Source organism: Drosophila navojoa, chromosome 2 (genome assembly GCF_054131105.1).
Source record: "Drosophila navojoa isolate 15081-1374.11 chromosome 2, UAZ_NAV_1.0, whole genome shotgun sequence".
NCBI lineage: Eukaryota > Metazoa > Arthropoda > Insecta > Diptera > Drosophilidae > Drosophila > Drosophila navojoa.
In genome coordinates this window covers 20,446,714-20,474,667 of record NC_142890.1, presented here as the reverse complement: position 1 = coordinate 20,474,667, position 27,954 = coordinate 20,446,714, and the positions used below count along the sequence as shown (strand labels likewise).

Here is a 27,954-nt window from a genome sequence, read left to right as displayed (position 1 = left end):
GTAAAATATGATACTTTTTCAATAAAAATAATAACGAATATTATGCAATATTAATATTGTGTATATGACATGTGAAATATATTGTCATGTGGTTTCCAGCCCAAATGAAATTAAAGAAATGTATTTACAAATCAATATTAACTGAAATTACATTTAAACTTGAAGTCATCTGGCTTTGAATTCCATTTAGCCGCAGTGTTCAGTTGACACTTGTTCTGTTAATTTTGAGCTTAACAGAGCTCTTTAAATCTGCCAATGTTAAATTAATATACATACACATGTAACTAGACCCAAGCAGGTGTTTGCTAATTGCTTTGCCGACTTGCCGACTTAAAAGTTCGTTGTAACATTTGCATTTTATTGCGTATAAGCCATATTACAATATTGTTCATGAACTTTAGAATATAAGTATATAAAGGACTACATCGCAACACCAAGTGCATACCAACATGTTCAAAACATTTATAATCAATTTGGACTTAACACTAAGCATACTCTGCACTTACACATTAAAAATTATTATTGTTATATGTGTGAGTGGGCAAACAAGGCGCAAGTATATAAAAAAAGAAAACTTTGTCTATTATACAACAACACCCTTGGAGGGCTTTGCGCCCAATATATCGGATAGTTTTTGCTGATAGCTAGCCAATGAATTGACGTCAGTTATCCCACACGCTTTGCAGGATAATTGCAATGCATTCAGCAATTGCATCTCTGAGAATTGTGTGCCGCGTTCCAGCAAAGCATTCAGTATTTCCTATAAATAAAAATTAACATTCATACTTTATCTATATAACTACTACATAAACTCTTACATCTGGTTGCATGCAGAGCAGCTCATAGAAATGTTTCGCCTGATCCAAGGCAATTTCCCTAGATGCCGTAATGTTGCTTAACGTTTGCTGCAGTGCAATCGAATTGCGACACATGCGTTGCACTGTAATTTGATCGATGTTCTCCAAGTAATTGGAAGCCTGTATAAGAATGCGCGCTGCCAGATGAGCCAATCCCTCGAAAATGTACTGGAAAGAAAATATGGTTGAAAAAAACAGCTGTTTACTGTATGTTCAGTATAGTTACCCTTGTTTTGCGTGGGTGCAGAGTGGCGCTGAATGCCTCATCCATTTCGGACAAACGTTTCGTTAGTACCAGGACTTGACGATCTGGCTCTAGTATATCATCCTTGGATCCCACATAGCTATTGGTTCTTACGCTCGTTTTAGATCGCAAGTAGTGGAAGCATTGCACTCGAACCTCCAGATGCAGTACTAGCAGACACGTATTTGCGAGCTCATCAAATTCCAATGCCAAATTAGTCATCACCTTGATGGTGCCATCCTTGATGGCCACATTTGCCGCACATTCGGGCGTTGCTGTGGTCATGCCATTGACCAACGGACGCCTCAGCTCATTGGCAAACTCTGAGACACGGCACGAAAACCATTCCATGCTCTCCTGCAATATAGCTAACTCCTTAAGGACGCTTATGTCAGCCAGAATTTCCTGCTGCGTTATGCCGCCTTCACCTAAATTGCTTGTTAGCATTTCGGCCTCACGAATATTTCGTTGCTGGACCTGGAGTGGACTTTCTTCCTCAGACGGTTCAAAGTTGCCACGTTGAAGTTTACGCGTGTGCTTTGCGCGTTGACTTGAGGTCTTCAAATCGGTCCAATTGGGCAGAGTTCTACAATGAAAGGTAATAATGTACTTCATGGTCTGTAAGCCCAATAGTAATCTCTTACTTTAAGAAGCGACTTATGTCCTCATCCTTTAGCCAAGCAACACTATATATGCGCTTATCTTCTGAATCCGGCTGCACAATGCCCCTGTAGGCTGTCTGGCATATCTCGCGATACGCCTTGAGCAGCGCACACACCATCTTTAGCAGCTCTTCCGAGTAGCAGGGCAAATCCTGAATTAAATTCTTAGTCTCAACCAAGCGACGTTCCACCATGACGGTGGACTGCAATAGGGGTCGACTTAAATTTAACGCTTTCATTTCCTCGGGCGTTACAATGGCCCGCCAGGCGTCCTGATTCTTGGACAGCGACTCAATAGTCAACTGCAAGTTTCGATTATGACCCTTTGATAGGAATGTATCCTTTATATAATTATCCACAAAATCGTGCAGACTGCAGGGTTGACTATTAAATAGATGATTAGTATATGAGCTTTTGGACTGGATATATTGTTATTGACGGGCTTACCCTGGTTTACACTTCATAAAGTTCTCAATCTCCTGTATGTAGCCCATTAATGGCAAATACACTTTGGTGATCACGTTCTGATCGGGCGTACATATCAACAGCTTTTCCCGCTGTTTCTTTTCATGCGGCAGCAGGCCTGTCACAGATCCCTTGCCGCTGCCTAGATGATTGACACCTAAATTGTCATCAACAGAAGCATCCGAGGCATTGCGTCGATGCTCCTTGAAAGGCTCCTGAGTACTGCTGTTGCTGCTGCCTACATTTCCGGCTATGTGCGAAGACTTATCAAACTTGAACATGGCTTTTTTCGTGCTGACAAATAAGAGAAACAAAAATTTACAATTATTTTTTACTTATTAAGTTAAAATCATTACTAACCTTGGAACTTTACGCCTTAGGAAATAGGAGTTAATATTGTTTATGGGTTCCACAAAGCCCGTTTGCGTGCCCTCATCTGCCGATGCGTTTTGGATATCCAAATAGTCCGTAAGCAAGAGTTGCAACTGAAAAGTAAATTATATATTAATTACAAGTCTACGGCATATAAGGCATATACACATACCACTGACTGAGCCTGCGCCCAAAAGTCCGTCAGGTCGTACGGCTGTGGCCCCACGACCGCATATTTTTGACCAACGGCCAGGTAGTTCTTCAGCAGCAGCGTATGCGTCTTCGCAATAGCTTTGAACTGTTTGAATATGATATCCAGCAGATTAAGCAACGGATTGCTATCTCCTGCACCGCCCTGTAATGCACCATCAGCCGCCAATTGTTGCGTCGTGTGTCGTACCACATTAAGCAACTCTGTTTGAATTTGGACTCGCAGTGTTTCCAACGAATCGGGCACCTTGTGCAGCATGCCAAAACATTCTACAATAATGGCGATAAAGTAATTCATGCTCAGTTCTGGATCGATCAGATCCGCATCCTCTATGATCTCCGCCTTGTCCAGATCAAAGCCCTGTGCCATTTCGCTCAATGCTTTGCGCACGCGTGCATTGGCCTCAATTCGATCCGTGGACCGGCGGGCGCCAATGCCACGCGTAAAGCTGGAATTGAGGCGGCTCGAGTTGCTGCGTTGGAACGCTTCATTAGCAGAGTTCTTATACACTTGGGTAACTAGCTCCTCGTGTAGCCGATGATAGAGTTGTTGCCGGCGAGTTTGCAAATCGGTACGGAGATCTGCCAATCCCTCGACGCCCGCCAAGGGGCCGCTGAGCGTGGCTAAAGCATCCGTAAGCGCTTTGCTGGCATGCAAATACTGACGCTTCGCCGTGAAACTGACCACACGTTGAGGCACTTTTCGTAGCTCCTGGCTACAAAACAAAATGAGTTGTGAGAATTGAATATAACTGAGATATTTGTTACTTACATCTGCTCCAGCATCTCAAGCACATACTTGTGCTGTACTGCATCCGTCCACATCTTTTTAAGTTCATCGCGACGGCATTGCAGAAGCCGCTTGCAGGCACCCAGATTCTCTTTGACTGCGTGGATACGCTCACGACTGGCAGTCACCTCGGTGGACACTTGGCTGAATAGTGGCAGTACTTGGGTCAGCTGTTGGTCATGGCGTGAGACGAGTTCGTTCAATCGCAGATCCGATCGCTTGAATTCTTGTTCGATTTTATCCTTCTCCTTTTGACGCTCCTCGGTCGTCTCGCTGAAGCCCAGCGATTTGATGACGTTGACGAGAAAGCCACAGCCGGCGGACTGAAAATCCAAATAAAAATTAAAAAAGCGCACACGCCCAGCTAAATTACAATCCACGAATTCGCTATTATCAACTATCAAAAAGGGCGTAAAACAACAAAAGCAGCAACATAACAACAACAACAAAAACAACACAACAACCGCATTACGAGTCCGCAACAGAGGTGTCGTCATCGGCTTGGTAATGCCAAACAGTATTTTGGGGAAAGCTATGTTGCACCGTGTTCTTGGTATAGCTCTTGATTGATTTACCCCACAGTTTTCTCAGTTTTCTTTTATCACATTCATATCCAATACTTTTTTTTTAGCGATTTCTTGAATAAATGTACCTCATCCTTTCCATATTTAACGCCTCTGGGTGGCTTTGTTGGCGGCGGCGCGTCCATACAGATGTGATTTAATTTAAAGTTAGCCGAGAACGATCTCCGTACTGCAAAATTAATTGATTTTACTTTTTGTTCTTTTATAACATTTTGTGTAGCAATTGTTTTATTTTTTAATAAATGAGCTGCAAAAATACACCAATGTGGCAGCCCTGGCTGTCAGTGTGACCGTGTACATGAGATTTACGTGTTTTTGTAGTGAATTTGTTGCTCTGCGAAATTTAACAGCAACATGCTGCTGAATCATACGCGTCGGTTACCCGCTGAGTTGATCAAGATTTTCGATAAATATCGAAATATATACTTTTGAAAATGTTGCAAACGGAATAAGTCCATTTGATAGTCCCATTAAAATGCAATAACCGACGACTATATTTTTAATAAAAAGAAACCCGATTTAGAACGTTGAGTTGTTTTGAACTTTGAACTTTATTGTTTTATGATTGCTACATCATATATTAAAGTGCGTGAATTATTTTTGATTTTGATGTCTAAAGCATTTGCATCACACTAAAAAGCCAATATTGCTTCGCAAAATCTCTACAAGCGTAGCTACAACAATTTTCTATCCTCTATTTTCTGTTTTCATGATTTGCTTTGCATTGCTTTATTAACTTGATTAAACACATTAAATATATTTATTACTTTCGGTGCCCGATTGGATTCATAAATACCTTCGATAAGCAGCATAATGCTGTGGTGCTTTGAACTTACACTATATATCAATTGTGTATATAAATATATACTTCTTGTTCGTTATTTAAAAAGTATTTGTTGACTGGTTGAAAATACATGTTTCGAAAATATTGTGAAAAAATTTTAAAATTTGGGAGTGCTGCAGTTTTTCTCATTTGAGTTTATCTTTTTTTAGGTACGATACTAATCGGAGGTATTACAATAGATGATTGCTTGTACTCGTGTGTATGTGTGTGTATATATATATGTGTATTAGACATTTTAGACGAATTATTCAAGTTGAGAGAGATATGATCCGTTACACATTTGGTTTCAAAGGTGGGACATTGGGATTACATAATACTAAACTATTGCCTTTTGAGAAATAATTTAATTATTTTCTTTTGTTGTTTCTTTTTTTTTATTGTTTTTTGTTTTCAATATTTTTGTTAGTTAAAACATTTACTAATTAAAATGTGGCTTAAAATTCATGTTGCTCAATTGGCTAAAAGGTAATACGATTGCATCATGTAATGATTGTTTGGCCTCTACATTTGACAAAAGTTAACACTTTCACTTACTAAGTTAAGTAATTAATTTAAATATGCGTAATGTTTAACATAGTTACACGACGATACGTTAGATCTGTTGCTGGTGCCTTCTCGCTTATGTGTAACAGTGTTTGGTTTGGTGATTACTCCTTTTTGGGCGACTCACTGTTCATGATGCTTAGGCGGCGTATGTTTGGCTTGTCGTAGTCCTCCATGGAAACGCCACGCGATAGACGACGCTCGAAGGAACCAGAGCTGGCAGTAGAGTAGGAGCGGCCGCGATCCACACCGGGCATCACGATCGATGTTAGCAATCCTTGGCCCTTGCAGAATAATAGTATCGACTGAGCCACCTTGGAAGGCTGCAATAGTATGATGGGACATGATGTTATTTTAATATTGAATGGTGTATGTGTAACTCACAGCATCGGCCAATACGTCGCCAGCGCGTTCAATTTTCAGAATGGTTACGCGCTCTTTCTCCACGTCGCGATGCAACTTCTCCACCATCGAGGCGTACGGACTGAGCATGCCCGTAATCAAAATGACATCAACTTTGCAACCTTTCAGTGTCAGATCCTTTCGACTGCGAATTGTTAGCATAAATTAAGCGTAAAATAATTATTCAATTTCAATATATGTACGTGTTCACATACTTCATGAACGCCTTGACATAGAGGCCGATGTTCTTGCTGTTCAATGAGCGATGCAAACGCTTCTGATATTCGGATACGATCTTGTCCTTATCTGGATTCTCGCCAACAATTTGCTATGTGTTTAATTTGTTACGATTCATATTGTTTAATTATTGTTGTGCAGTGTGGATAAGCAGAACGTTTGCATTAGAAAATATTTAACCTGGCGGCGCCACGCTACAACAGAAAGCTGACAGCTACAAAACTCAAGCCATGCAAAACAAGAAAGCATGCAAGCATACATATATGGTGGACTATAAAATATATATAGTAAATGTAAATAAGAATTTCGATTTTTTCATATTGGCCGATTTCTTGATTGAGGTTCTACGTACCGTGGTCTAAAAGAGAAATAATAAAAAAATAAAAGGGAAACAAACATTAATAAACATGCGTTGTCAGAAGACCTAAAGCTGATAGATTTTTGAGCGAATTTGTATAAAGCTGAAACAGTTGGAGACTAATTTAATAAATCTATGTAATAAAGAGAGCAGTATCTCAGATAAGCAGCTACTAAGGAGAGCTGAGAAAGACTGGGGTTTAAGTACACTGTAAGACTGTTTACCTCCATGACCTGCAGTGCCAAGTAAAACAGTTCACAACATAAAATAGACAAAAAATAATATAAAGTAAATACAACATAGGAGACAGATATTAATTAACCACAACAGACACATTCTCGCACACACACACACACACACACACACGTATATATATACCCATACTGAATACACACACAATTAGGGGCACACTTAGTGGCAGTGGGTGGCAATTGCAACAACGATTACTTACATGTCCAAATTTGTGATACATTAGAAAGCTTTCAGCCGACTGGGCCACCTCGTCGCTCTTCCAGCTAATGAACTGTAAATGCGAAAGGGCATGACATAAATTAATTGCCAATCGAAGCAAGGGCACTGACAAGAACCCGCACCTTGCTCTTGAAGGACTGCAAGACACTTGCAGCACTGCCCGTGGCATTGATCAGGATAAGGCCCAAGGCCCGGCTGGGATGGGCGAGACCGAAACGGGCGAGCACGTTTGCGCCGGCCCCCTCGCCAAGACCAATTACATATTTCACATGTAGATAATCGAGCACCGTTACCAAATCTTCGCCCAGCGCCTGTAGCGATGGAAAGGGGAAATTGTCGGGCAGAGCATCTGCGTTGTCGGCATGGCCGGGCACATCGACGTGTATGAAACAAGAGCGTTCCTTGATTTCCGTCATGCATGGACTGCTCACGAATTCCTGAAATGAATTATCTGCCCCATGCGGTAAGTAAGGGAGCTCAAATCTAAATAATTTCTATCCTCTTGCGAACTACGTACGATTGCAGCCCAGATCGTGCACGGTTATGAAGACAGCGCGTTTCTCCTGCTGCGACAGATCGCCCTGGGAATGAAATGCTATTAATCAACTGCATTTATCTATAATCAATTTATATATCAATTACCTGCACAATGACCGTCAAATCGCCGCATTTCTCCGTGCTGATGTTGTATTTCTGCAGGCCGAAAAAGAGAAACAGAAAGTAGAGAATCAAACGTGAATTGAATAATGGCGCTGCTTTGTTAATGCGTTAAGCAAAATCATTCAAAGCAGAACGTAAAAGCAAACTAAAAGGCAAAATCATATTCACGTCGCCATTAAAACAAGCTCATGCGTGAAATATGACTGGCATGAAATGACCAAAGAAGCAACTGAGAGCAGGGTCAGCGGAGACTGAACCCCAAATACCCTGACTAAATAATATGATCCTTAGCGTAGGAGTCAGAGGAGAATAAAGCCTAAATATTCTACTTAGAGTAAATTCATATTTTACAGGAATTAGCGAAATATTACTTTATATAGTTGAGGATTTGCATGTGTGTTTATGTAAAAAAGGTATATACACGGAAAAGTGAAAAACTGATTACAAATTTACTAACTTATTAGGAATTTCAAGTGTCTAGATATTTAAGCTATACTATTCTTATCTGAATTATTACTGAAACGTTCATAACCAAAAAAAATTAAACAAACGACACCTTGATTTATCTCAGTGAAAATCAATTCTGATATGAGTGGAGTATGTGCACGTCAGTTTCCGTTAACTCTTGTAAAACGTAAAATGGCGAATTCTAATTACAAAATGAATTTGGCGAATGCGTAAAGCGCATTTTAATATGAAAGCTTAGCTATTCAGTAGAAAGATTAACGCATGCAACCGACGCTTTGAAGTAGGCAACGGAAATTGTGCAGCGGCGGAAAAACCAAAAATTAACTGACCAAATTAGGTTCATTAGGAAAGCGAGTTGCGAACGAACTTTTCTATTCCTTTATGTGAACTCGCTAACTGCAAGCGTCAACTAGTTACTAATTCGCAATTAACTGCTTAAATATAATTATATACAAGTTGGAAAATTATAGCCGAGGCAAACTTGACTGGGAATTGCAACCAACTATTTATAGTCGTTAGAATTTCGCACTTGAGCTCGACTGATGGAGATCGCAATTTATAAATTACTTAAGCTGATGGCAAACAAATACACCAGGGCCACACCTTGAACTGGGCGTCGAGTCCTTTACACATTGATATCCAGCCCAAAGAGGAAGGCAGTGAGGCGGGGAGACACACAGTCTTGGCCGCCAAGCACTTATTGAAATTGAGTGAAACTATAAAAGTGTCAAAAGACTAGGGCAAAGAGCATTGTAGCAATCACTCGTTTCTAGGGTCTCTCTAGTCCAATATGTTTTGGCCCCGCACAATTTGCCTAAGCTCCCTAATGTGGTCCAAAGTGTATTTGTGTAGAGCATGCAAATAGACAGTGAGGTTGGTAAACAAATGGAAATGCAAATGCAGCATCATCAACTTTTAATAGCCTGCCCATGCAGAACTATCCATGGACATGGTATAAAAATAGATGGACTTGCTATAAAATGTAGAGGTAAACCGAGCCACAGGGCTGCTGCTGCACATCCTGTTCGCCGAATGCCAATAAAAAAAAGTTGCGTTTTGCAAATTAAAAACATAAATAAAACATGTAGATGTTGGCGCTAGCGAGACTACCGCAATAAATTTGCATAATTGCTCGGCCTGGTGGCCAATAAAAAAGCCAGAGCCCAGGGCGCCCATAAAGTCAGGCTCAGATGCTGGCTTAATGCAACTGAACGTTAACATAAAAAGCATTGTGCATAACGCCACTGCCATGACACGCCCCTGAGACACACGGTCAGACGAGAGCGCCGGGAGCTAGGCAAACAAACAAAACAAATACAACGCAAATATTGTCGTTGACTATGCAGCTCGAAATGGAATTACAGCTTCTGCGAATGACGTTTGGGACGAGGCCCGCAATGCCAGCCAAGAGTTATTGTTGTATCAACAAAGCAAAACATGGAAACTGCGCGCATTGTCGTCACAAATCAATTGCAGTTAATTGGCCGTTTCAGACGCGAGATGAAGAAGAAGGTAACATAAGAAGATGCAGGGCAACCAATTCAGAAGCTGACTGCTATGACACAATACTTCTACTATTACTACTACTACTATAGCCACGTTAGTTTCTTTCTTTTTGTAAAGAAGAGCCAAAATAAAGAATAAAAATACAAAAAATAATGATATATTAACAATAATAACAATATTTGCTCTGAAGCTTTTTGATCACATATTAACGTAAAGAATATGTATTTATGCTACAGAACGAAAGCTGTCTGCTATAATACAATGCTGATTTTTAGAATACAAAGCTGCCTGCTATAACATCAATCACATAATTTCATTTTATCTGTGAGTGTTCCTTGCTATTACACCTACTAACCAATGCTCCGAGCCCACATTCATATACATATGTATATATATGGCATGTAAAGCGAGCAACTAATATTTAGTCTGCAGATCAGCATAATCTTACGACACAGCATCAAGCTCAGATAAAGCATGCCCATCCGCTCGATAATGCCATAAAAAACGTTTATAAATAATGAAATTGACAGTAAATTGTGCAGAGCTCTGATGTGCGAGCACCTGCCGCTCGACTGACTGCACTTTACGACCTGCCAATGTCGCCCCCGACTTGGCCGCGTCACGAAACGGCACGAGACGTCAATACGACGTTAGTTGTTATCGCTGGGGTTGACGCATTGCTTGATTGATTGATGTTGTGGCTGCTGAGTGGCTATCGCACTGAAGTGAAGGAGTTTTATGCACCCGCTCAACCGCACATGTCGTATACGTAATGTGCAAAGCTTTTGCTGGCATATGAGACATAATGAGGTGTCGCTCGATTTTTTGTCGTCCATGTACGTCTGTGCTTCTGAATTGCAATTGCTCACTCACAGCTTTGTGCTTTGCCCGGGGCATTTTGGTCTCTATTGCTTTTCTCAACTAAACATTCATATCAATCAATTACAACAAAGGAATAGCAAAGCACTTGGCTCAATCGTTTGATTTATATTTCCTTCTGCTTGGAATATAAAAAACAATTTCGAATGCTTGTTAACATTTATTCCCATTGCTGTAGGGCGCGCATTTTAATTGACTTTCCAGTGGGTCAATGTTTTGAAATTGTTTGCCTTGCACTTGTGCTTCATTCAATTGAGATACACGAGTTTTTAAATTCAACTGGAACGCGCTTAATTGACATACGCTTCATTAAATGCCGAAATCGTCGTTAATTGGGGCATGCCACGCATCGAGCGTAGGTGTGGGAAAGCTTTCAGCTCGCTGCATTGGCAGAATAATTTGAAATTGAACTATTCAGTGTCCTTATGTGTTGGGAATACTCGATAGACGTACTTTTCATATAGCTCACAACTGGAATAAAACGGACAAATAGACGGACTGGCAGATGGAGAGGAAAATTGTTGTTGAAGAAAAGAAAGCTTTCACTTGGTGAATAAGTATAATTATATGCCCCAACCACGCTATCCCCGATGTCCCTTAGAGCGAAACATCAAATAATTACTGTAATTTACTTACAATTGTATCATCAATTTTATCTTTTACCAATACAGCTTCCTCTATATTTGGGGCACGAGGTTACATCCAATTTAACCTCACTCTGAGGATATACTATGTTCATGTATACGTATATACACGAAGCGCTCGTAATGCATTACATGACAGAAATCTCCTCTGGTCAGATAGCTGCCAGTTAAATCAGAAACCTGACCACGTTGTCGACTCACATGACATGAGCCAGGGAGGTCGAGCTATCCGATTACGACATTTAAATGTCGGGGCTTGCTCCGGTAATGATGCAGAGTCACGACAGAATCAAAAGGCGAAAAGGGCTGCGCGAGCTGCTGTAGGCAGGAAACGAGCGATGGCAAAGCTCACAGGGAGACGGAGAAAAATAGAGAAAAAATTGCTAAGCATGCCAGCCAAGCATCCAGCTTGCATAGGTATTTGATGCGAAGAGTCGAGCCATCAGCAACGAGGTCAATGAGTTGACACGTATACAACACATACACACACACACTCTCACGCACACACACACATATATACATATATATATGCATATTTGCTGAAGGGCAATGGCTCAACTATGGCTGCGTGGGGCTGCCCCGCCCACACTGCCGGCAGCCATACCGCCTGGGCAAGTGATATAGTTTTATGCATGTTTGCCAGGCATTCAAGCATCGCAACGGCAACAAAGAGCAACGTTTAGTGGTGCAGCATAACATATGCTGAAGCAGAAGCAGATGGCGATTCAGATGCATATGCATATGCATGTTCTAGGTATACGTGTATGCATGTGCAGTGTCAGCAACTGTTGCAACTGTAACAGTGGCAACCGTTGTTGCATGTTGACAGCTCAAAATGAACAAAAATCCCCAAGCAAAACAAGCGAAACAACAACGAGACTCTAAACTTTTTGGAACAAGAAAATGCAATCGGTACATATACTATATGTATGTAGTATATATACATATATATCTATATATACTTTTGTCTGTTGCATAAACTTTACCTTGACCAAGCTGAATACAATGAAATTGTAGTCGCCTTCAGCTTGACACGCAAATTTATAAGATCTGCAACTTTTACGTTGGCTATGAAAACTGACGGAGAAAGTTGTTGATTTCCAGACAGCAAATTGATATTGATAAGCGAATAGAAAATAGTTTGCGAGGCACTGCCCAGTGGCACTCAACGGAAAAAATAACAGTGGTTAGTTAAAAGTTTCTATGCGGCTGTTCACTGCAGTCAAGGACATTTCCTGCAGTTCGATGCTAAAGGCTGTGCCAAGACCCCAACCGTTCTAGGTTGTTCTAGGAAAAGCAATGCTAACAGCTAACGGCAACTGTAACACTTAAGCGGCAAGTTTATCTAACCAAGTGCTTGTTACTAAATTCTCGACACATTTCTGTGCTCGCTCACTTGCCAGCAGGCAGCTCCTCGGCACGCCCGGCCTAATCAACGTTTGCTGGGTCTAACTCAATCCCTGAGCTTATATTAAGTTACATTTATTGCATTCATAATTTAAACGTCAGTTTGTTCTCTCTGGCTGTCCTTGTTTGTATTCGCTGCTCCGTCCAACTAGCTGAGCTAACAAATGCTGTTTGTTTGTTTATGGCTAACACCAAAGTTTGTTCGTTTTTGTCCACTTCATCATGACCAAAATGTATTCAAGCGTAAATGGATTTTTGGTTCATAACCACATATAGACACAAACACAGACCCACACACACACACACACACACACATAGGATGCCTACATGCTTGTGTTGGCAGATACACTTCTGGGCTCGTTGATATCCCAAAGCGCTTGCCACATCCGGAAAAATAAAGCAAGTAATATAACTCAAAGTTAGATGGTCGAGTATTTGATACCCTGTAATTGAATACCACTGACAATTGTTTAGTGAGTGCAAAGAAGAACGAACGACAAAGTTTGCCTCTACTATTTCATTTAGAAAAGTTGTAGAACTATATGAAGTCTCTGCCGACATTACGCTCCCATTCAGATAATAACATTCCACATCCACATTCACAGGGCAACCGTCTCTCAGCTGCTACACATACGTACATACATATGTATGTATGTGTGTATGTGTAGGCACTCATATTTGTGTGGTTAAGTGCTGTCATGTGTCGCCTGCCAATACGCAGACATCCAGCCGGATGTGTCTGTTTGCTCATCAAATTGATGTTACACGTTTGATATGGCTGAAAGCATTGCATAAATGTCTGCCGATGCGTCCCGCAGGTGTGCAAAATGCAAATTCAATAATTACCAATATTTGTTGTTCACTTCATTCGTTTGGTTTTCCATCTGTGAAACGTGGAACTGATTAAATTATAAATATATATGAAATGTGCATACATTTAATCGAATTTAAAGTTGTTTTTTTTTATGGCAATTCGCACATTTCAGTTCATCGATGCCTGACAGCCATTAGTTGGGATTAATATTTAAGTGGCTGCCATGATGCGGCACATTTCAGATTGGCAGAGCTCTAATTGGCCTACGGCTGCTATTTGCCAATAAATAATTCGCGCAGTGCACGCAGAACGGTTTAATATTGGCACATTAATCAACTTTCATATCGAAATTACATACGAATTTCCCGTGGCGAATGCGAGTTCAAACCATAAATTCTCATTTAAATTCAAATAATTATAATTAAGTAAATAAATAAATGAGCAGCCGTAAATAAAGTTATATCAAAATTTAATTTTAATCACTTTTTTGATAGATCCTAATTTAATTAAATATAAATATAAATCAGCTTCCCAAGTTTTATCTCACCTTATCTAGCACGCAAAACTATCAGAGCCGATAATTAAATATTAATTTAAGCAATTTCTGCTTGTAAAATGGCTGCCAACTACGTAACGGTCAAGTGAAGCCATTGAGCCCAGATTTAATGATATTTCACGCATTGGCGAGCATTTCGTGTATTCACAATTCAATAACGAATTGCATTAATATTTGCAAAGGAATGTTTCGTCGAATTATAATACAAAATTTGCATACACCCGCTCAGGTAAGCCGAGTCTATTTATTCATCTGACCGTTTGCAAATGAAAATCTCATTGAAGCAGAGCTGCGTAATGCACTCCCCTCCTCAAGTCCATGGCTAAATTGGTTTTCTACTTAGCTGAGCGTGACTTAAGCCATCATTAACACTGTCAGCTTGTAAATCACTTCCAGATCACTAAACCGTCATTGGCATCAACGCATAAACTTCACTCCTACTTCCCCGAAGGCGGATATTAAGTTTAACTTAAAAGTCTTTGCCATCATCTTCATTAACGGTCGCTCTTTAGCTGCCCATAATGGAGGCGGGCATAGAATGGCACGCAAACGAGCTGCTAATTGAAAATTATCCCTCGCCAGCTATGCCTTGGAGATTCGGAAATCCTATTAGGAATTATGGCATTATAGGCGACGCAGCGCAAAGTTCAAGCTCACGTAATACCTGATATATGTATTTATATGCTCCGACACGCGCATTTGAATCTTTGTCGGGATTTCGGGAACTGCGCAATAAAGGGCGTGCGAATACGAAAAGTACGTGAAGCATGCTTGAAAAAACTTTTGTCAATCATACAACGAAAAAGTGACGGCAAAACTTTTGACCCGGCAAATAGAGGCAAAGTTTAGAAGCCGCAATAGGTAGGTTTTTTACAAAAGAGAGAGGGAAAGAGAGAGAGAGAGAAAGAGAGAGAGAGAGAGAAAAAAAAACACCAATTAAAGGTTATTTAAGTTTTTTAAGCATCATGCAGACAGCCAAGCTGTCAGCCTGACGGAAACGATTGTAGGCATGGCATGGCATGGCATGGCTGAAGGGCTGTAAGGCTGCTTGTCTTATGCGGCGTATGCGCTGCGTTGCCTTGAAAACTTTGACACTTTGCCAATGGCAAAAAGTTTAACGTCGGCATTAAAATGAAAATATTCACAATGTTGTTGGCGAATGCTACAAAGCAGCAGCAGAAACGTGCTAGGAGCAGCTGGGTCCTCCTCTCGAAAGTCTCGCTGCGTATGTGTAATGTTTATTGGGAGGACAACTCTAATGGAACTAAAAAGTTCATTAAAAATGCAATTAAAGCTATGATTTGAGTTCAAAGAATATCAAATGCTGAGAAATAAAACAAAAATAAGTAAATAAAACAACTTTGAAAACTTAAAGCGAATAAATAATAGCTTAGAAATTGTCTTGGGTTCATTTCACCAGCAAAACTATTTGTACACGTACAAATAAAGAAAATTCTCTTAAGCGAAGGTCTCGCATAACACCCATGCATACACACATGCACACACATATATACACACACCCACATGCTGGAAAGGCATGGCATTTTTTAGATTGCTTTGGCAATTTGATGTAATGAAAGTTTATTCAATGCCAAGGCCATAAACTTGCTCAACTGATGCCCCACAGACAATCCAAAGGGCAGCCAAACAAGTGAAATGCCTGATTAAAGGGCGGGCCGGGCCATAAAGAGGTTGCTCTCCGATCGCTCTACCATATTTGGCTGCCGTGTAAGTCCACAAATTACACCCAAAAATTGGCAGAATATATATTATGTTACCCAACGTCCCTCTCTCTCCGCCAAACACACAATCTCTCTTGCAATCTCTCTCTCTCTCACTCTCTCACTCTCTTTTGCTGCTGCAATAACGAGACGCATGTAAATGGAAGATATTTGATTATGTGTATGCGAGTGTAGTTCATGTGCGTATGTGTATGTGTATGTGAATCAGTGTTGCCAGCTATTGAGCTCCGAAATAAGTTTGATTGTGGCTAAACTGACAGGCTGGAATAGCGGGCTAGATGAAAGCATTAAGCATAATACTTTCTTTTTTCTCTTAATATTTCTTCTCAATATCTCCTCTTAATATCTCCTCTCAATATCTCCTCTTAATATTTCCTGTAAGTATTTCTTCTAAGTATTTATTGCTTAGCTGAACGACCATACCTTTCACTTCACTTCACTTTACTTTATTTCACTATACAGCACTGTACGACTGACCCTGGGCGACTGAAGCAATGCTTCAGCTGCTGCCCTATATATAGGGCGACTTTCACCAAAGCCCTTTAGTCGTGCTCAAATGTTGCCCGACGTCAGGTAGGGATCGTTGCAGTCGGTCGTTAAGTAGCCAATGAGAACACTCTCTGCTCCGTCAAGCATTCTAGCTTCGTCAGCTTCGTAGGAGTCGTTGCAGTCGATCGTTAATTGACCATTGGGAACAGCCTCTGCTGCGTCAAGCATTCTAGCTTCGTAGGAGTCGTTGCAGTCGATCTTTGAGTGTGTTAAATGAGAGCGCTCTCTGCTGCTGGAATTATTAGAGCTTCGTTTGACTTACATATACGTACGAAATTAATACTGTTGCATACATATAGATCACATAAATTTTCTTCTGTACTTCTTCTTCGTCCCTTGCTTTTGTTGGGTAGGCAGACAGATATACAGACGGACATGCGAGAAAACACGCATACTTAAATCGGTTTACCTTATTACGCTGCTCAAGTATATATTGTATAAATATTGATATGCTAAAACGTTTAATTATTAATTAATTAAGTATTAGATGACATTTTTATTAGATAAGGACTAAGACTTGTGCATAATCTGCCTAGATCTTTGGCTATCCCACTCCGTGCTCATTTTCTAGCCTGAAATAGGCCAAATTGGCAACACTGATGTGATGTGTGTTTGTGTAGTCGTATATAATATATACATATGTATGCGTACATATACATCTATAGCAACCCGAGGCACTGTGCACATATTCTACGAAACGCATAAAAAATAAATGAAAAAAATATAATCAGAGTTGCAAAATAAATAACTCTACAGATGTCCTATATTATTTTGAAGATTTTGTGCGAAACCAAAAAATTTATATACTTCAATTTATTTAAAAATATAAATATACTGGAAAGAATAAAACTATTAAATTATAAATTTATTTAGCAAACTGGAATTAGTCTGAAGAGATGTCCAAATAGAATACAATAAAAATTTTATATTATTCCACATAAATTAAATCTGGATCTGGATCAGAATTGAGATTGAGGGGAAAAACTGAATTCAGGGTCAAAAGTGGAGTTTCGTTTAATTAATTTTGCATTCTTCGCGGTTGGCTAAGAACAAAAGAGTCAAAGTCAGCAGTTGAATAAAACAACAGCTCAACGGAATGAGAAAACAATGCCAGAAAGAAACAAGCTGAAAAAAAAGGAAAGCAAAAAAAAAAAAAAACAGATATAAATGGAATCTGAGAAAATTGGAGCACGCAAAAGAGAAATTCGTAGCATGTTATTATATGAGGCAAACGGATATAAGTTTGGGTTGTCAGCATATTTGGAATTGAAATTGAATGCGGACGCACACGCCACGGGGCATGCAGCGTTTGCGCTTGGTTAAGCCAACAACAGAAAAAAATACGTTGCATACTCTCTCGCTGCTGATTCAGTTAAACATAGACTAAGCTAACACGACAGGAGGCGGCAGGAAGGGGCCAGAACTGAGTGGGGCTGCCATTAAAGTGGACAAACAGTGTGCACGCAAGGCTGAAGTGACATATGCTAAATAGAGCTGAAGAGAAATTGGAAAAATCTATATATAATTTTAAAACTTATATTCAGAGAAAGAGAGAGAGGGAGACAGAGAGAGTGAGGGAGAGATAAAAACATGGAAAACCTTTTGCAGTCCGCGATAAATTTAGCTGCCCGCATCCCATATACGCAACGAGACAATGAAACAAATGCAGCATCATCAATTTGTATTATGCCTAATTACCCAGTCTCCAATTCCTGTTGAACAGTGTGAGATGACTTGCAACAATTATGGCGGGCCGTTAATAAGAAACTTAATAAACGGCCAGCAGCCACGCTCGTTGGCAATTTGGGCACCTCAATTTATTTGGTCTGCCAGATGCTAGCGCAAATGGCACGTAAATGACTATGTTAACGGTAATGGACGCACAACAGCATACACAATGCACACAACAGTTACAGTTACAATTACAGTTACAGCTAGACTCGCACACACACAGATACACACACGCATGTAGAACGACAATTATGCAATTTTTATGAGTCGCAGGACAAAAATTATGCTGTGCCCTTTGTGGGGCCAACATGACAGCAACCAAAAGGCACCACGCAGCAAACACCAAAGCGACTAACATACACACACCCACACACACATACGCGCCCACAAACAGCATGCAAGGTCATTTGGCTTGAGCGGACTTTTGTCCCCTTTTGCATGTGAGCGTGTGTGTGTGCAGTTGAGCCCAGGCTTTGAGTTGAGCATCACAAATGCGCGCCATTGCATTCCAGATGAACCTCAAAGTCACGTACTAGTCACGTTTTGGCGGTCTGCCACTGCAGGTGGTCGAGAAATTGCATATGACAGAGCAGATGGCATCGCTAACACATAATTAAGCACACAGATGGCAGCCGCCGTAGCAGTCAGTCACTGAGCTGGCTGCTCGAAGGGGCCCATAACTTACGCTAATCTTCTCGGCAGTTCCCACTGCTCGGTGCTGGGGTGTAACCGGCTTGGACATGTCAGCCTGCAATCGAAATTCACAACACACTTGTTTCGAAACACGAACAACAACGGGGCTAACACACAAACGTTTTCGGATTTGCCTGTACCAGGCGCTCAGACGCAGTTGGCAGCGAATTCGCCAAATGAACAGTTCCTTTCTCAACGGGCCGCAGCTCTGCCGCTGCAAACGTATTTCGATTTCAACGATTCGAAGGTTCGACGACGACTGCTGCTGCTGTTGCCGCATTTGCCTTATCAGCGCAGCTTGGATGCGTTGACGCCGCCGGAAGAGACACGAAGCGCCAACGACGACGACAACGAGGCAGGCACGAAGCGTCGCTGCGACCGCTACGAAGCTGCTAGCAAAACAAAATGCCCAAAAGATGTTATGGTAATGGTAGGAGTCGTTGATGCTGCTATGTGTGTATGTGTGAATTTGTGTGTCTGTGTGTGTGAGTGAGTGTGAGTAATGGTAATGGTACAGCATCCCAAGATGTTGCAACGCAAAATAAGGCATTAAATTTTGTTGTGCGGGGGTGTCAGAGCGCCGCTGTAGGGCTGTAGGGCAGTCAGGCAGGCAGGTGGGCTGTGTCAGAGCCTAAGGCGTTGCCAGATAGTTATGTAACAAAATTAATAGGTTTGCCATAAATAAGATGAAACAGCAGAATCAGTTATCTTTTCTATAAATGTTTATCTATAATACATCTGAATATTATGTTTGATTAAATTCATTGTACTAAATATATGTTTTTTTTTTGTCTATAAGAAACTTTGTGGTAAAGTATATGTTAATAATGTAAAAGCGTCTAATCTCATTAATTGTATCTTTTAAAACTTAATTTGTAGTCATCAACTAAACTTCTACTTACTATACTGAAGTACACATTGATTAATATTCTCTTTAATCAGTTGCCTTTATTTATTATTATTTAACAATCTGGCAACATCAGTTGACGCCCACGCCAAGTGTTTAAGCACATTGCGAAATTTCGTTGCCTACTTGCGAGCTCCATCCACTTTTCAACACCCACGCACTGTAAATGTGTGTGAGTGTGTGTGTATGCTAGTGTGTGTGCGTGTTATATATATGATTGCTTTTGTTTTAGCTTTCGCTCTCAGATGCATTGTTTTTGCCGTCTCTTTATGGCGCAGGCCGTCGCCATTGTTGTTGCCCGTTCTAAGCGCCTTTTTGTTTTGATGCGCTAATTTACCAGCTGACAGAAAAAGAAGAAAACCGCCGTCGCCATTCATTTATCCAGCTAGCAGCGAAAGCCACCCAAATGCCATTTCCGCCAAAGAGTCGCACAAAATATGCGCATTTGATATTTACGTGGCGTAGGTCAAGCCAGCAAAAGGCAGAGCGCCCTTCACTCCCACGCAGCTCTGGGTCTGTCACAGGCACAGAGCAACACAACAATGACAGTCGTATGCTAAAAATGCATTTGCTAGATAGCAAAATAGTTCAACTATCAACATATGCATATTTAATATATATATAAATAATAAATAGACGACAAGAAAAGCGAGCCCTCCAGCCGTGAAACAATGCGCGAAAATAATGAAGAAGTGAATACGAGTGCGAATATGTGAATGTGAAATGCTGCTCACGTTCACCCGTGAATATCACGGCTGTCAATGAGCACGGCCATAAGTCTGATGAGTTCCTCTTTTTCAGGCCATTTTTTTCCGTTTCGCACTGACACAGCAGAAAAAGTGTCGTTGGAAAAACCTGCATAAAAACTGCGACACTATGGCATAATCCATGGGTTGCGTTTCGTTGAAATTCAAATTACGACAGCAAACTTTAACGGGAATATTTAGCAACAAATATTTCTTGCCACCTCATGTATTTACAAGAGGTTTGATTAAGGAAAATTTAAGTTTTATTTAATATTTGCCGGGGACAAAGTTAGACCGTAGGTCTTCGTTGGCAAGCTATTTTATTTTAATATAAATAGAAACTTAATTTATTAATGAAATTCTATATATGTATTTTGTATAGAAAATAAGAAAAACCAAAATGTACAGTCTTAGCTATTCGAATTAATAAACAGCTATTCTCCCTATTAAAATACATGACTTCGAACCCGAATCTATTTAGAGCACTTTCCTACATTTTTCTTAGCAAACTCATACCTCAAAACTCATTGTCTCATCAAGTGCTACGTCTTAAGCTGATCAAATCCTTAATCGTTCGCTCACTTTCAAGTTGTTTTTGTTTTGCCTTCAACTTGAGTCAATCAAGCGAAACTCAATCACAATCTCATTTGGCTGAACTTAGGCAGCATTCTTTTCTTTTAAATGGCTTTGTTTAACACTTTTGTATTATCTGGCACTTATTTACATAGCCATTCAAGGAGTACAGACATTGTGCCACGCCCCCGTTGACACAGCTGGTTGACTTTGGCAAGAGGCTTACGGGCTTTTCAATTGCTTGGCAGCTTTTGCGCCTTCGAGTATGCACCGCACTGAGCGCATGGCAAACTTTTTTTTGCCATTGTTTGTTGGCTTTTTGTTGGGTTTACTTATTGTCACGCCTCCGACAAGCCCATGAAACGCCCTACGCTTAAGTAACGCGTCTTTTCTATGTAGTTTGTTTTGCAGTTGTTCTACTCGCAGTTGTTCTTGTTTATTTGCTTTGCGCACCTGCCTGGGTAATTGTAGCTGACATTGTTTTTGTTGTTGCTGTTGACGTCGCTGTTGTTAGTATATTGTTTATTTGTATGCTTAGGCGTTTGTTGTTGTTATTGTTGTGTGGTTGTGCTTTCACTTTTTATATACCCTGTACACATAGCAAGAGTATCAAAACGGGGTATATCGAGCAAAAGTATTGCAATAAAGTGCAATGCTCTTGACCTTAATACACATTCTTTGATAAGCCAGAGGTAAATAGATTAGGCCAAGTCTGTGCATTTCTGTCTAAGAGTCAACGCAGAGCTGAGGGTCTAATCGATATAGAGTTTCTATTATATATGCATATAACTCATTTCAATCGGTTCGGAATTGAATATGTATTGAGAGGTAATTGAATTAAAAACTACATTCAAAAGCAGCAGCAGAAGTAATGTATTCAATTATTTAATTACTTCTTATACACAGTATTTACGTTTTATTCATTCTCAACATCCTCTGTTGTTTTTTCCATTCTTTGTCTGTCTCGCTTTTGCACGCTTTAAAATACCTCATCTGCCTCACCTCTCGCCTCTGCTCATTAATCACTTTCGTTTTTTTTTATTCCATTCTGTTGCTTTAATTAAATTGAAATTAAGACATTACATTCGCGCCTTAACTCGTTGCCTCTGCTATTTTCCATAGCTGATAAAAATGTTGTGCAATAAATGGCCAACAACGAGGCGTATACGCAACGCGTTCGTGTAATCCACTTTCTCATTCACACATTGTTACGTGATTTACATTCTCTTTGAGCTTTAACGATGCCAGCGGCGATAGCAACAAAAGCTCGAATTGCAAATAAAATTGGAACATAATTTGTTGACAACATTGCAAACAAGGCAATTAAAAATTAATATGCAGCTTAAATGAATTATAAACAAACCCAAAACAAATATTGTGTGACAGGCTCAAATTTGAGCACATAATCACATTACTTTGCTATGAGAATAAAAAACTTCTGAAAGCAGGTCACACACAGCATAGAATAATTTGATTTGCATGTTTAATTCTGTTTATAGAATTTCAATCAAAATAAATTTGTATTTCCTAATATAAATATTTGAAATTCGTTCAAGGCTCGACTGAACGATTGATATCGGCTGCTCATGAAATTTAATCCTCATTTTAATTTAATCGAAATACCTGACATCCTGGATAAACGTAGTCAAGCATCAGCGGTCTCTTTAAAATCGAGACGTTCGGCGCTAGAATGAATTGAGCTGAGGGCGCTTTAAATGCGAGCCCAGGACAGAATCAAGTGCTTGGCTTTCAATGCGAAATTACTTACAAACAAGCAAGGCAAATTCTCAGCCACACAAAAGCAAAAAAGCAGTCGGGAAAACAACAGAGGACACTTTAAGCCCTAGCGACAATACAAACACACGTGCCAGGACAGCGAAGAATATATGTTTGTATATATACAAACCAAAAACAAAAGAGCAATGAAATTTCAAGTACAAACTCTCCGACTTTGCTGCAAATATTTTTCTGGCAGGCAATCAAGTTACGAGCCCTCTTTCTCTTTCTTTATCTCTTTACCTCTCTGGCGTTCTCTATGCCTCTTTCTCACTCTCTCTCTCTCTCTCTCTCTCTCTCTTTCGATGTTTTCAAACAATGTTTACGCACGCATTTATTTATGTTGCACTTTATTAGCTTTTTATCGTTCATTTATTTTGTTCCTCACATTCTTCTTTTCGCTTGGCTAAATGCCTCGGTTTCTCATCCCACTCTTTCATTATTTGCTTCGCTCTTTTCGATAAGGCAAATATGCCAGTACCGATAAAGACATTACCATCATCATGTCATGATAAGAACGCCAGCACCGTTCGAATAAATCTGAGCCCAGTTAATGCAAATTGATTGATACCTTTTAGCATATTCGAATAAGAGACGCTTTCGCCTTACGACAGCTAATGCTGGCTTTTCTATTAGCACCATTTAATCGTAAACCGCAATCGTAAGACTTTCCTAATATTTATGATGTTAGTTGAATCTAATGTAATGGTATTTTGCGGATTCTGATAATCGTAGTTGAATTATTATTGTTGACAGCAATTAGCGACTTAACTTCCCATCAATGAATTCAGGGTAGAATGGGCATGGGATAGAATATCAATACCTATCGAGGTACTTAAGTCAAAGTCCTTAAAGAGAAGAGCAGAAACGGCTGTCTACGCCCTCTATTAATTATAAATATTGATATACATAAGCTAATGAGGTAATCCGATTTAACAATGCGTGTTTGTTTGTTTTCTATATTCTGTTCGTATGTCTGTCTATATATATATATATATATATATATATATATATATTCGTCTGTCTCTCTGCTCAATAAAAGTAAGGGACAAAGAGAAGCTACAGAAGATCGTTTGTCATTCGAGCATACAGTTTTCATTATGTAGTTTGCAGCAGTATTTAAGTCAAACGAAGCTCTAATGAGCAGCAGAGAGCGTTCTCATTGGACACTTAACGATCGACTGCTACGACTCCTACGAAGCTAACGAATGCTTGACGCAGCAGAGGCTGTTCCAATTGGTCACTTAGACATCGACAGGCTTAACAATTGAGCACGTCTTAGGCTTTGAGTGAAAGTTGCCCTATATATAGGGCAGCAGTTGCAGCATTTCTTCAGTCGCCCAGGCCCGGTGGGGGTCAATCGTACAGTGCAGTAAAGTGAAGTGAAGTAAAGTAACAGAAAGAAAAAGAAAAAGTGAAAATCTTCAGTAATCGTTCAGCGAAGCATCAAAGGGGAAATTCTTCGAGGAAATTCTTCTAAGACACATTTAAAGGGAAATAGTTTGAGGAAATACTTTGAACAAACACTTGGAGAACAAATTTATAAATTTAATTCGATACATATGAATTTATATTATTTTCATTTAAATTTAAATATTTGTCTAGTTCCCTCCACAGTTTATAAATAAATAGTAATAAATATAAATAATAACAATATATAATATTAACAAAACGATAAGAACTGCCCTCGTCCGTCTAAGCATTACACACACCATTTGGCGTTCAATTAAAATTGCTGTTGCAACAATACAAATTATATGTTCGGTCGGTCAATGGCCAACTGTGTTTGCATGTGTATTAGTATATATGTGTGTATGTGTGTTTATGAATGTATGTGTATGCTCGTAAATGGATTGTGTTCAGTGCTGCCAACTTTTTACCAGAATAAAAAGCTGTTTTTAGATGGAAGAAACGGAAAAAAAAGCTGAAAATTTTTACAAAAAAGCCTAAAAAAAAGCGGTTATTATAGTTTGATTGTTTTTTTTTTTTTTTTTTTTTTTTTAATTTACAAGATTTTTAGCATGCTATCTAATTCTTCGCGACTAGCATCGGTTTCAGAATCGTACGACCTGTTAGTACCTATCATGCGAAGATAATTTGAACTTTGTATTCATAGCAGCATTTGCCCAGTCTTCGCAAACCATATCTGTGTGTTATATTAAATAAAAAAGTAATATATATATCGGTATCATCTTTTCACTCTCAATAAAATATTACCTTATGCTAAGAATACTGTTTATTGTGCTTAGGCTCATTGAGTTCCTTAACTTGGACTTTACCAAGTTAAGCTGGCTAAATACGCGTTCCACCTCCGCGTTGGACCATGGTAATGAAAACATTTGCAGGGCAACAGCTGCCAAGTCAAGGAATCGGCGGTTGCCGCCAGAATCCTTGTAATTGGAGACTTCATTCCAAAATTCGGAGCTGTCATTAACGTTTTCCCACGTAACTAGATTAATATCATAGTACTGCCGCTCAATGTCGGCTATTCTGTCTACTTGGAGGTGTTCCAACAATTCTGTAATTACTTTTTTTTTAGTTGACACAATTTTATCAACGGAAAAAACGTCAATGTTTTTTAAGATTTTAAAATTGTCGGGGAGACTGCAGATAAAATCAAAATTATTTAACGGTCGGTAGAAGAATCAGAAAAATTGGTTACCTCTGCTTTAGCTGCTTGATAAGTTCAATAACAAAAGAAGAGCAGCGAGCACGAATTTCTTGTTCGAGGCCTGCATCGATATTTAAAGACTTGATTTTCTTTTCAAAATCATACCCTTTGTACATATCGGATTCTACATGCTCTTTTCTTACAAGTGGCAACCGCCATGTTAACCATGGTGCGCGCAGAGGTTTGTGCAAGACTTAGCTTAAGTGTGTGTTAGTGCTACATATCCGAACGATATACATATTAGGCTAAGGCAATTAGCATTCGATATATACAAAAAATATATACAATATTTAATACATAGTACATGTTTTCAGTATTAAAAAAAATCGAAGTATTAAAAAAAATCGAAAAAAGCCTAATTCATTTTCAAAAAAAGCCAGAATTCCCGCTTCCCGCAATTCTTAAATATTTCCCGCAATTTGTCTTCGGAAAAAGCCAGATTTGACGGGAAAAAAGCTGAATTGGCAGCAGTGATTGTGTTTGCTTCGCCCGCTTAATTAATGCTACAGCTTTGTATGTGTGTACATATATGCATGTATGGACAGATATGTAAATACATTGATGTAACTATTTATTGCACTGTCTTCATTCAATTGATGTCACTGCAAGAGCTTCTCAGCCCGATAAAGACGCATTCGCTATGCACAATTAGAGAGCCAATTTCGCGAACTGCTTAATTTGAGAGACTTATTTTTAGCTCAAGCGTACATCGACTATTTTGTACCCCACACAAAGCATAATTATCGACATCTCAGGCTATTAGAGAAAAACAGACAGTCATTGTCGTTGACGTTGCGCCAAATTTACAGTGCCCTGGAGTAATTAAGAAACAAAGAGTCAATTGAAAAGGCGAACCCATTTCGTAATAGAACGATTAGACAGAACAACACTCTTCCTGTTGGTAAACATGTCGGGTCCTTGATCGTTATACATTTAATGCGCTTCATTAATTGTAAGTGCAATAAATCGCAACCAAGTGCTACCACATATATATTATATCTACATGCACAATATATGTATATATATATCTAAATGTTTGTTTGGTTCCGCATATAATATAAGAGATTAATTGACAGAGCATGCCAAAGCCAGGGCAGCGAGCCAAGTCAAATAAGCACGTCTGCCCGAGTCTAAATTCGTAATGCTTTACACCCACACCCACAACGTCTAATCAAATAAATATTGATATCAAAAATATGTACATAGAACTAACTATATATATGTGAACAAATATAGCAGCGAGAAAGCATTGTATTTATGCTCTATCGAAATATGAAATGTTATTGTAAGAAAGAGTTCATTGTAGAGGTCGCAATAATTGGGCAGCTCGTGTTTAATTAACAAACTGCAAATTAAAAAAAAAAAAAAAAAAAACAAAAAAAACAAAAGAGCATAGAGCAAAAAGCAAAATTGGTTTATCTCACGCATTTTGGTCACTTGATACCGTTTACCTCATATATGGTATTCAAAATTCTCACCCTCTCCACCAAACTCTCAGCCCGGCGCGCAAACGAGGCGCGTTTCTCAGCGGCAAGGGCAGACATGGTTGGGTCTTGGATACAGGTATGGATACACTATCTTTGGACTCGATGCGTTATAAATTATTTTAATTGAACTCAATACACGAAGATCGGCTGCAATGAGACAAGCAGAGAGTGCAAGCACTTAATTATTTAACACAATTCATAATAGTTATTTGTTTACTGTTATCTAAGTTATATCACATGATCGATGGCATTCACAAGCTTGTAAGGCACACAAATACCAACATGCATAGCTTGACGATTGCATTAATATTTAATATTCAGCTTATTTACAAAGAGCGATAGTTGCTGCCAAAAATCGAAACAATGAAAACGCATTAACAACAATGACAAGCGGATGTGATGGCAGCTGCAAAATTTTTGTACAAAAATAAATTCGAATTCGAGAATATCAACAGAGATTTTAAGCACAAACACACAAGTAGAAATATTATAAAATATGCACACACATTAATTTTTGTAAATGCAAAATATGCTAAGGGCGTCATTTGAATTTTAATGAAAATTATATAAATACATATATTTTTACCGTTGGGCGCAGCACATAGACACTAAAACACAAAAGAGTGTAGGCAACTCAGCTGCCTATCTCAGCAAAAAATATTAGGCAATAGTTGTCAATAACTGGCATCAATAGATTGCGCTTATTGTCAATAGTAAATGAAAACTCCGTTGCCGATCGCATGCGCCTCCCGTCAAGACGTTGTGCTAAAGAATACCGCCGAGGAACTGATGTCACTTTAACGGCTGAATCGACTTTTGTAGCCCCAGTGAGCGAAGAGCTCAGACAAAGAGCGCATAGAACTGTAGCGAATTGTCTTGAAAGAGCAACAACACAGAATATAAAAATAAGTAGGTATTTTGGATGTAGTATTTTATTTTTAAATATGCGCTTGTTGCACTCTTCATTGTTCGGCCATTCGTGCATTGATTTATGGATTTAAATGCAAAAAAGCAACAGGTGGTAGTGACGCAGTTGCCTGAGCAAATTAGTTCCAAGTCTAACGTTACAAGATATCCACTTACCAAATTTAAGCTCAATAAAGCAT

General features: G+C 39.4%; 1 protein-coding gene across 4 annotated transcripts; it reads right to left on the bottom strand.

The window, feature by feature from the left end:
* Window positions 1–337: 337 nt before the first annotated feature.
* On the bottom strand, window positions 338–27,701 carry LOC108659844 (exocyst complex component 4). Of its 4 annotated transcripts, XM_089256614.1 has the most exons (18): window positions 27,435–27,701; window positions 26,813–26,995; window positions 7,682–7,732; window positions 7,557–7,620; window positions 7,162–7,490; window positions 7,020–7,091; window positions 6,189–6,301; window positions 5,956–6,118; window positions 5,699–5,894; window positions 4,253–4,353; window positions 3,583–3,923; window positions 2,773–3,526; window positions 2,589–2,713; window positions 2,211–2,522; window positions 1,746–2,147; window positions 1,084–1,687; window positions 819–1,025; window positions 338–760 (listed from the first exon to the last, which is right to left on the bottom strand). In XM_089256614.1, exons 2-18 carry the CDS (start codon window positions 26,903–26,905, stop codon window positions 584–586), a joined length of 4,104 nt encoding a protein of 1,367 aa, XP_089112740.1. In that variant the 5' UTR covers window positions 26,906–26,995; window positions 27,435–27,701; the 3' UTR covers window positions 338–583. The 4 variants fall into 4 exon arrangements, with proteins under 4 accessions (XP_089112740.1, XP_030246788.1, XP_089112739.1 ...); XM_030390928.2 differs by lacking the exons at window positions 338–760; window positions 819–1,025; window positions 1,084–1,687; ... (4 more) ...; window positions 3,583–3,923; window positions 4,253–4,353 and having other exon boundaries at window positions 4,717–5,894; window positions 26,840–26,995; window positions 27,435–27,659; XM_089256613.1 differs by lacking the exons at window positions 338–760; window positions 819–1,025; window positions 1,084–1,687; ... (5 more) ...; window positions 4,253–4,353; window positions 26,813–26,995 and having other exon boundaries at window positions 4,717–5,894; window positions 27,435–27,656.
* Window positions 27,702–27,954: the final 253 nt, after the last annotated feature.

Bases quoted from the DNA above. Each gene is read 5' to 3' on its own strand.
- LOC108659844 (XM_089256614.1), bottom strand. From the start codon at position 26,905: ATGTCTGCCCTTGCCGCTGAGAAACGCGCCTCGTTTGCGCGCCGGGCT. The intron at 7,621-7,681 runs GTAATTGATATA...TTTCATTCCCAG, and splicing joins ATTTGACGGTCATTGTGCAG to GGCGATCTGTCGCAGCAGGA. The intron at 761-818 runs GTAAGAGTTTAT...TTTTATTTATAG, and splicing joins TGCTCTGCATGCAACCAGAT to GAAATACTGAATGCTTTGCT.